At 35.4% G+C, this 10,887-nt stretch overlaps 1 protein-coding gene across 4 annotated transcripts; it reads left to right on the top strand.

Annotated features, from left to right (window-relative positions):
• Window positions 1–3,476: 3,476 nt before the first annotated feature.
• Window positions 3,477–8,649, top strand: LOC131018597 (tubby-like F-box protein 8). 4 transcript variants are annotated; one of them, XM_057947317.1, is made up of 6 exons: window positions 3,477–4,039; window positions 4,402–4,453; window positions 5,067–5,530; window positions 5,710–5,797; window positions 6,537–6,669; window positions 7,729–8,649. In XM_057947317.1, exons 3-6 carry the CDS (start codon window positions 5,183–5,185, stop codon window positions 8,438–8,440), a joined length of 1,281 nt encoding a protein of 426 aa, XP_057803300.1. In that variant the 5' UTR covers window positions 3,477–4,039; window positions 4,402–4,453; window positions 5,067–5,182; the 3' UTR covers window positions 8,441–8,649. The 4 variants fall into 4 exon arrangements, with proteins under 4 accessions (XP_057803300.1, XP_057803294.1, XP_057803304.1 ...); XM_057947311.1 differs by having other exon boundaries at window positions 3,512–4,039; window positions 5,063–5,530; XM_057947321.1 differs by having other exon boundaries at window positions 3,594–4,039; window positions 4,402–4,498; window positions 5,063–5,530.
• The last annotated feature ends 2,238 nt before the right edge of the window (window positions 8,650–10,887 follow it).

Here is a 10,887-nt window from a genome sequence, read left to right on the forward strand (position 1 = left end):
CACCCCTTTTTGACGAATTTTCTTCTTGAGGCTCGTTTTTGGGCACCTCATCTCCTTGGTTCATCTTGAGATCAACCATATTGAGGTTAGCAAAAGATTCTGCTAACTCCTGTAGATCTTCTAATCCGATTCTGTCCAGGCTATTCATAATATTTGCCTTTCATGATTCGGATTATATCCTTCGGCTGCAACTCCTTGGGTGCTGCATCAAAAATAGGGGAATTCGTCGGGTCGTTGGACCATTGCTTCCGAATTTTTCCGGAACATGGTTTTCGCCTTTCGATTTCCTCCATTCTGTTCTGGATATCACGCAAGAGGGTTAATATTTCCTCTTGTTTGAGTGATATTCTGCTCAGCTCCATCGGTAGATCGTATAGCTTGACGCCATAATATTCCACCGTCTTTTGGATCTCCCGCAAGTTGACGTTGTCGGAAGAGCTTGGCTCGATCTTTTGGTAGCCTGGAAAAGCTACTCCCGCCTTATCTTTTGGTTCCATCAATCGTGGGACTGATGGGCCTCCTTCATGACTTGTTCAATCGCCGTTCTGGTCACGGCGAGTCCCATGAGGTTTTCATGGTAGAATTGGATACTCGTGATAATATCACGAATAATCTCGGCATCCTCTCCTCGTCGTACGTTAGTAACGAGGGCTCGGTTGTTCCAGTTGAGTCCGTCTAGTAGACGGGTAATTTCACTCTCCACATGTTGTAGAGAATTCCTGTATGGTACACATCTCGGACACTCGTCCGGATCCATAAACTTTTAATGGAGTCTCCTCCCACATGGGTTAATCATAAAAATAAACTAAAAATTATATAATTCCTCTATAAAAACCCGCTCTGATACCATTTTGAGAAGCGCGGGATCAATTGGATCAATTGAACAAAATCCAATTTTAATCATTTTTTGCTTAACAGTACGTGGCGTTGTCGCACAGTCCAGACCCAGTTTACCGAAGTAACCTATCGGGCACGAGGAAAGTTTCCAGCCGATATACTAGTCAAGCTTAATTAGGTTAAAGAGGGGAGATAAAGAGAATTTCCAATTGCTTACTTGTCCTTAGCAAAATCAATTTTGGACATAGTAAGACTAGGAGTGGAAATAGCTTAGGGGTATGGATGTCAATTAGGGTATGAAATGCTTTGATTTATAAGGAAGGGCATTTTTCATTCACAACTTAAGAATTGGGGCATTTTTGCATGTTAACCTGTACACAACCACGCCATAACAAAGGGGTAGGCGAAAATATAAAATAATTCAGCTTCTGGGGACGATTTCTTTTTTCTTTTCTTTTTTTTTAAGAAAAGAAAAAACAAATAGTGAAAATGTGAGGGAAAATTCAGATAAATTTGGCCACAGGCAACGATTATTAGAAATAAAACGCAAAGATCTACGATCATTATTCTTGATAAGTGAATCCAGCAATTAAATTTGAATTTTGAATGGAGCGATTTTTTTTTTTCAGATGCATTAAATTTAACATCAAATGTATTAATTTTAAAATATATTATTCTCACATTTCTTATATATAATATAATTCTTGCTATACAAGGAGATGTTGATCGAATAAGAATTTTATATAAAATAATACTAGTGAATCATTTTCAGTTATTCGTTTATCAAAATTTATTAGGAATACATTACTTGAATTTGAATCGACGAAAAATACAATTCTAATTAATTTCATATTGTTTCGTGACACTTTTAATGATATATTGATCTAACAGATCGTGACATTTTTATATACTTATCTAACAAATTATCTGTTGGAACAAATAATTACCATGGACCCTATTGTACAATCCAAACAAGCAATACAAATTAAAACATCATCCATAAATATAGCATTAAATTAAGATCGTTCTCTACAATACATACAAACATTTTATAAATTCTTAATTCGCAGACATTTCATTGAGCTAGAATATACAAGTGGTCGGTATAAAAAATTTATTCATATACAAATCATAATATAGTAAAAATTTAGAGTCAACTTTGAAAATGGTCACTTGAAAATAGTAAAAATAAAAATTGTTTACTGAAATAAAAAATTTAAAAATTAGCCACATTTACCGTTTTACCCTTCACATAAAAAACTTAAAAATTATCCACTGATTTTATAATTGTGAATTCGAGTTTTAAAGCTTGAATTCACAACTAGCAATAGTACTGGTTGTGAATTTGAATTTTAAATTTAGAATTCACAACTACCATTGCTAGTTGTGAATTTACGTTTTAAAGCTTGAATTCACTTGAATTCACAACTAGAAATAATAATGATTGTGATTTCAAAATTTAAAATTCGAATTCACAACTAATACTATCGCTAGTTGTGAATTCAAGCTTTAAAACTCGAATTCACGACTAACACTATTTTTAGTTGTAAATGGAGAGAATTGGAGATTGGAGATATAAGGTGGATTTTGGTGAATGGAGAGATAAGGGGTTCTTGGAGTGGATGGGGAACTAATTACTAACATCTAACATGACTTTGTCCGATAAAAAAAAAAAAAAACACTATTTTTAGTTGTAAATTCGAGTTTTAAAACTTGATCTCATAACTAGAAAATAGTGTTTGTTGTAAATTCAATCTTTAAATTTGAATTCACAATCAACAATATTGCTAGTTGTGGGTTCAAGTTTAAAAACTTGAACTCACAATCAAAAAGCTAATTGCGAATTTAAACTTTAAAACTCAAATTTACAATCAACACTAGCGATTCAGTTATGAATTCATCGAGTTCATTGTGGATTCAAAAACATTTACAACACAAATTCACTTCCGCACAATGAATTCACTTCCAAAATTATTTAACAGCAGACAACAATTAAAAACCTACTGTTTTTCTTATAATTCTTGTATTTTTTTTCCTTGTACCATGGTTTGTTTCAAGTTAACTAATAATTCTAGAAATAGTCAGCTCATTTTTACAATTTAATTTTCTTTTTCAACATTTGCCTTTCACAATTTGCAGCTTAGGTTTGTTACTGAACGTCATTAGCTTCCCTTTCTATGGATCCTCGCTCAATTCTGATACTAGAAGTCCTATCGCCATCGCAACATCCATTGGAGATTGGGAGGTAGTTATGAGATTCCCGATCTTCGCCATATCGTCCACCTCTAAAGATGAAGGCAGTGGATATCGACTTCCTTCCTACACCGATCCCTCACATGAATTGCGGTGTGTGGTTGACGGTGACGCCGCTGAAGATGAAGGCAGTGGATATCAACTAACAGCCAAAAGAGAAATGAGAGAGGGGGAACCGGGGGAGAGGAGTTGCGTGAAAGAGGCCAATTTTTTAATTTTTTATGCTAGAGGTGAATTTGCATTTTTACACAAAAATTGATCCAATTTTATATTTTATTATATGTGTGGTCAAAATTTAATTTTACTACCAAATGGCCAATTTGACTCAAAAATTTATGTATTTAATTAATTAATAGCAATTGCCATTATTAATTAAACAATATGAAATACACAGATAGATACACACACGTATGAGTAGACTTACACAACCCAAATTGAAATGACATGATTAATCAAATTTAAGAAAGTCACGAAATCCCATCTGTGTCTTTGTGTGGTGTGGCATCCTAGATGAGATGACCAAAATAAAGTAAAATAAGTCTCATAATTCTGCCCGGTGACCTAACCAAACACACCCAACAATTAAATAATTTCATTTCGCAATTTTCCATCATATATAACTCTAATAATTTATGTTTTTTTTTTAATTCATGCTATTCTTGCTCCTCCTGCTTCTTCTCCCATCTATGCTTCTTTCGACTAGATTTAAGCCCAATTTTTGAGTCCGGTAGAGACCCTCCTTCTCCCTCTACCTCTTCGTGAGTTCGCGAGAGACGGCTGATTGTAGTCGATGTATTCAATCTATTGTGTTTGTTTTGATGTCTCAGTCACTTCCTCTTGATCTGCGTTTGAAAGAATTGTATCAAATTTTCTGGGTTTGAATTTTTACATAGTTTATACACTTCGCTGTGGAACTGGGGCTGTGAAGAATTTGTGTAATTTTTTAAAGGTACTAGATCTCTGATCTCATTTCCTTCATCTTGGTAAAAGGTTGAAGCTTTAGATTTTTAAGTCAATGCTTCATTTACCTCTCTTAGAACTTTTCTTTTTGGTGAACTTTTTACTTATTTATTTTAAATTTCGGAAAGTTAAAGGATAATCTCTGTTTCGGACTTATGCTTACTAGGTACAATCTCTACTCATTTTATTTCAATCCCTTTTCCGCTCTCCACTTTTGATTCACTCTTTTAAAGAAAGAGGTTTCGGCGTTATCGAGGCGATTTCTGAAAGAAAGAATCATATTAAAGTTTGTGTGGCCTCGTGTCTGAGCTTAAATTTGTAGGATTTAATGAATTTTATGGTTCTTTGCAGATCTCTGATGGAAAATATGAACTTGTGTTATTTGTTGAAGCTCTTTTAACAGGTTTACTTCTCTCTCTCCCTCTCTTTCTCTCTCTCTTTAATTTGGGTAAGATCACCTACAAGCTTTGATATCTTTTGTTTTAGTTTAGATTATACTTTTTTGTTTATAATGAGCTCAAAATAGTATGATTATGTTTGATTAGGTTAGCTAGAAATCTAGTTGCTCGGTACTTAGCTTATGCTTTAGTTGGCTTTTGGGGTAAGTGGTCTATATTCTTTGAACGGCACTAACCTAATCTAATTCTTCAATAGGCATATTATGATTGAGATAAATCTTGCTATTTTGGTGTTATGGGAAATATCTGTCTTTTTTGTCTGATTATATGTATGTTTAAGTGGATGATTCAAGGTTTATTCATCGAATGCATGTGTTGCTTATCTCTTTTTTCTTTATTTTCACCCTGCAAGTAGAATATGAGAAGCTGTATCTAATTAAGATACTGATTCACTCTACCTTTTGAGTCCATGTGAAACTATCCTTTTCTACTCCTCTTTAAATTTTCTTTTCCTTTATAATATTAGTTTATTTCCTTCGCTTCTCCCCATGGATGCTTTTCTCCTTTTTACTTTTATCTTTTCTTCTATTGAATTTGTTTTTGTTTATTCACAGCCAGGGTGGTAACATTCCCAGTGGTCTATAAATTATCGATAAACGACTTCATATAAAGGATCAAGAAAACCTAGCACTTGATTCTGCCATTTCTCCTTACATACCACTTTGGGCGGTTCAATGTCTTTCCGCAGTATAGCTCGGGATTTGAGAGAGAGTTTTGGCAGCCTATCGAGGCGGAGTTTTGATGTGAGGTTGCCTGGACATTATAGGGGGAAATCACATGGTTCATTTAATGACTTGAGTGACCAGCCTTTGGTGATTCAGAACAGCAGGTGGGCTAATCTGCCTCCTGAGCTACTTTACGATGTAATTAGGAGGTTGGAGGAGAGCGAGAGCACGTGGCCCACTCGGAAACATGTAGTTGCGTGTGCAGCTGTTTGCCGGTCTTGGAGGAGCATGTGCAAGGAAATAGTTAAAAATCCGGAATTTTGTGGAAAACTTACTTTTCCGGTTTCTCTTAAGCAGGTATTCACTGCACATTTTGTGTTGTTTATACACGAGTGCACTAAAATTTCCTTTGTCTTCGATTGTTTCTGCTACCACTTAATGTTTTACTTGCACAATGTAGTACTAACCTTAGAACTAGAGCTTTCAGTATCCTTACAAGAAGTTGATATGGAATCTGCTTTTTTCCCATTTTGCAGCCTGGGTCTCGTGATGGAACTATTCAGTGCTTCATTAAGCGAGACAAATCTAATTTAACCTACCATCTGTTTTTGTGTCTTAGTCCTGGTTAGTTCACTTCTGAATTGGCAATATGCTATTACATGTTCTTCGATGTTGTTGTTTCAGCATATAATATTTGCTGTGTGTTTCTCCAATTCTGTCTTGTAAGTCGTAACTAGTGTTTCTATTCAATTTTTTATATGTAACAAGTATATTCTGCCTTTGCTTCTCTGAAGATGACTGTGTTCTTTTTAGTAATTCTTGTTACATATGTTAATTGATACAAAGATTTGCTAATTTTTTATTTCACAAATGGATTAAAGGTCATCTCTTAGTACCATTAAAAACGATATTTCAAACTGGCCGTACTAATATTGTAGGACCTTGTCTTGTTGAGGATTTGGTTTTGTTTATATCTTATCCTAACGAGGTGATTGAACTTAGTTTGCTTTTGGAATTTAATGAAACAATCATAGGTGCTTCAATGCTTAATCCAACTCAATTGTCAAGCAAATATTCGACTTCGGTTTCAAGAATCATGTAACAGTTGTCAGTGGTGTTCTGCTCATCATTATTTTTTTGTCCTTGCCAAGGAAATAGATTTCTTCCCATTTTTGTGAGGATGTAAGACATTAGAGTTGTGTCTTTTTGTGTTTTTTTGTTAGCATTATATGAGATAGTAGGGGAAATGTGTGTATTTAGAATAAAAAATTATACGAAAACATGAATTATGTATTCTTGTACATTGGGAGAATGTTTTGAGAATGACCCTAAGTATCATTGTGTATGATGTTTGATTTTTCAGCTTTGCTAGTTGAAAATGGGAAGTTTCTTCTGTCTGCTAAAAGAACTCGAAGAACAACTTGTACAGAGTACGTCATCTCTATGGATGCAGATAACATCTCCAGATCAAGTAGCACATACATTGGTAAACTAAGGTAGCCTTTACTTTCTTACTATCCTATTTCATGTTATACCTTTGAGTCTTCCAAAGAATGTGTTCATTGCTTACAGAAGCTTCTTGATTTCAGTAGTCCCTATTATTTTTCGAGAATAGTCAACCCCGTGTGTGTGTGTGTGTGGGTGGGTGTGCGAAAAACAATAGTCAAACCCACTTAGTTAAGTAAAGGCAGAGTTTGTGGCTGTTGTTTGTTATGCTTCAACAATAAGGGTGCGTTCACTTTGAGGTATAAGGGAGGGATAAGCTACATTTACCACCTTATACCTCGTTTGCTTTGATGTATGAAAAAATTCGGGCAGGTGATATAATTTTTCGGGCAGCCCCTTATCCCTTAGGAAAGGGATAATTTTATATCTAAGAAAGAGTGGTATAATTTTATACCACGTATAAAGGGAGGGATAAATGTATTATCATTCAAACCAAACAAGATATAAAATATGTAGTCCCACTTGAAGGGATTAATTTATACCTATTTATATTATCCCTCCATTTAGAGGGATAAAAAGCAAACACACCCTAATGATATATTCACTGTGCCTTGGAATCTATGCACAGTTATTTTACCTGTAGAATATAATTGAAAGAATATGCACATCTCTTTCATTTCGTGTATTCTAACATATATTTGTATTGTACAACATAAAAATTATGAATTTTAGTTTCTTTATTAACTGGTTCAGAAATAGAGCAATCTTATCAACTCTAGTCTTGCCTGCATCATCCGTCTCAGGAAGCACCTGCTGTAAAATTTTAGAAGATAGTCTTAATATTGAAATTTTATAGTATGATATTTAGCTTGAAATCTTTTATCATAGCATGAAGATAAATTATTCAGACAGTGTTTTGCAACGCCGAATATTAATAGGTTGCCCTAGGTTGTGTGAGGATTCCTTTCGAAGGGTGAAGAATGACAAAGAGTGATTGTTGCTGTGTAGAGTTTTAGCTTGCTATGCGCACCTTTAACTGTATTTATTATTATAATTATTATTCATTACTTATTTTAGCATTTTACTGAATTATTGATGGTAAATCGCAGATCAAATTTTCTGGGTACGAGGTTTTTGATATACGACACACAGCCTCCACATGCTTGTTCACACATCCCGCCGCCGGGGAGGTCGAGCCGCCGGTTCTACTCCAAGAAAGTATCTCCGAAAGTACCAACTGGGAGTTACAACATAGCTCAAATCACATACGAGCTGAACGTGCTTGGGACGCGCGGTCCACGGAAGATGAACTGCATTATGCACTCAATCCCCGCGGCATCCCTCGAACCCGGTGGTGTGGTGCCTGGGCATCCGGAACTTCTCCCGAGATCCCTAGAAGACTCGTTCCGGAGCATCTCATTCTCAAAGTCTATGGACCACTCCACTGAATTCAGCAGCTCGAGATTCTCCGATATGGCCCGGCTGTCGAACGAGGACGACAACAGTAAAACACGGCCCTTGGTTCTGAAGAACAAGTCCCCCCGATGGCACGAGCAGCTGCAGTGCTGGTGCCTCAACTTCCGGGGACGGGTGACGGTCGCATCGGTGAAGAATTTTCAGCTGATCGCCTCGACACAACCAGCCGCCGCTGGCGCCCCGACGACTTCCCAGCCGGCCCCGTCGGAGCACGACAAAATAATTCTGCAGTTTGGTAAGGTTGGGAAGGACATGTTCACCATGGATTATAGATATCCGTTGTCAGCATTTCAGGCATTTGCAATCTGCCTGAGCAGCTTTGACACTAAACTGGCTTGTGAATAGACGAAATTTCCCCTGGCTTGCTTCTAACTCAACCCATGCAAACTGTAAGTTGGTGTTTGTAGCTCTTTGTTTCTGGATATTGATCTTCTCCTTCTTTAGGGAGGATGGTGATGGTGATGGTGATGGTGATGGTGATTATGTTAGTTTGTATTTTCTTTGCCACCATAATTTGATCCCCAGCTTTGCCAGAAATAAGATTTCCTTCATCACATCGCTCACCGTTTCGAGACGTTTCCAATTTTACAGTGCTGTTTTCACCTCTTATTCCAATATTATCGAGAACATATACATTTGTGGTTTTATAAATTATTATTGTCAAAGGCTAGGATTAGCTGCAAATTCATTTGAAAATAGGAACGATTAATTCTCTATCAAATATGATGAATTAAAAAAAAAATGAATTTTGTTTCTTATGGGATTCAAATATGAGATTATGAATTTTATTTAACAAAGTAATGAATCTATCATAAATTTCTACGATTAAAAATGGTTAATTTATATTTTAAAATAAATTTTATTTTTCCAATCACTTATTGTTTAATTTATATCCTTTTCACGGTTTTTCCCTCTGGGTTTTCAGTGAAAAGGTTTTAATGAGGTTCGGCCCTTAGTCTGCTCCTTCTGTGCTTTCAAGGGTTTTTTTTTAGGTTTTTTCTTTCCTTTTTTATATAAAATCGTCATTTAATAATTGTTTAATTTATATATTAAAATAAATTTTATTTTTTCTAATCACTTATTGTTAATTTGTATCTAAGTATAAAAGTGCTCATTTACCTGGTAGAAGCAGTATTTTTACAAAGTGTCATACCACTTATGCAGTCTTTTCCTAATGATGCGTTATTTTTATGGATAAATTTATCATAGAAAAATTATGGATAGTAAAAATATTTAAATATCTCTTTTTTTTTCCTTATTTTTTATAAAAAAGAAGTTCACCATATTATCTTTTGACTAAGAGTGGGTTTTCCTTGATGGAAAATGATAAAATACATATATACAGACATACATATAAGGGAGGGCTACGATATAAACACATCTTAACCTATAAAATAAGATCTAGCTATAATGTATGAACACGTTGTGTAAATGTATTAATTGCGAAAAATAAATTTTTTGCTACCTATGACTCTATGAGATTCGAACTCGGGACCATGAATTCATCCAATAAGGTGATGAATCAACCGTAGATTTTGATGATGTAAAGGCTGAAAATGTTTCCTATTTTATATTCTAAAAGGTGTTTTTATTTTAGCCCCCCATATATATATATATATATATATATATATATATATATATATATATATATATATATATGGTCAGCTTCTATGGAGACCATTTCATATATAGAGAATGAAGACCAAATCAAGGCCATTCATCTCAATCCAATCAATGATCCAGATTATTTCCTGATTTGATTTTTCATGTAATTAAATATTGGTTAATTACATTTATTTAATCCAAAAAAGGGCAAAAACGTCCACTCAAATCCACGAATTATGGCATCTGGTTGAACAAATCCCGAAAATTACTCTCTTTCAATTCTGGGACCTGATCCGTCAATGAACATAATAGGTGAACATTAGTATGTTCATTTGTTTTCCTACAAACATATTGATGAATATTAGTATGTTCATTTATTTTTCAACGAACACAGTACAAAAAAATCGATGAACATTTATTTTTTTTCTACAAACACACTACAAACAAGACAATGAACATTATCATGTTCATTATATTTTTCTACGAACACAGTACAAAAACATCGATGAACACATGGAAAAAATTGATGAACAAGGGCGATAGGCGGCGTCCTCACCGGAGGAGCAAGGGCGGCGACGGCGATGTAAGATCTGAAAAATGGAGGCGGCGGCTGGGCGGATTTGCGGTCGTTGCTGCCACCGGTCGAAGTACAGATGGGTGCATGAACTAGCGGAGCAGAGGAGGAGGCGCCCACGACGATTGGGGAGGCGGAGCAGAGGAGGAGGCAGCGGAGCAATATGAGGAGAGATGAAGGCGATTGGGGAAGCGGCAGAGCAGCAGCAGGAGAGATGGAGGCGATTGGGAAGGTGGCGGGGAGGGAGGCGGTGGAGCAGTAGGAGAGATGGAGGGGATTGGGGAGGCGGCGGGGAGAGGGGAGAGTGATTGAGAGAGAGAGCGTGAATTGAGAGAGAGTGAGTGAGATTAGGGTTAAATAGAAAATGACATGCTTAACCTTTTGATTATAAAATAAATGAAAATTAATAAATTTAATCAATTAAATTACCACCATTAGATTAAGTTAGATCAAGGAACCAGATTTGGTCTTCATTCTCTATATAAGAAGTGGTCTCCATAGAACTCTATCCTATATATATATATATATATATATATATATATATATATATATATATATATATATATATATATATATATTTTCTTTTCTTTTTTCACTTTTTTTTCGCTTTCTC

This window comes from Salvia miltiorrhiza, chromosome 1 (genome assembly GCF_028751815.1).
Source record: "Salvia miltiorrhiza cultivar Shanhuang (shh) chromosome 1, IMPLAD_Smil_shh, whole genome shotgun sequence".
NCBI classification, from domain to species: Eukaryota; Viridiplantae; Streptophyta; class Magnoliopsida; order Lamiales; family Lamiaceae; genus Salvia; species Salvia miltiorrhiza.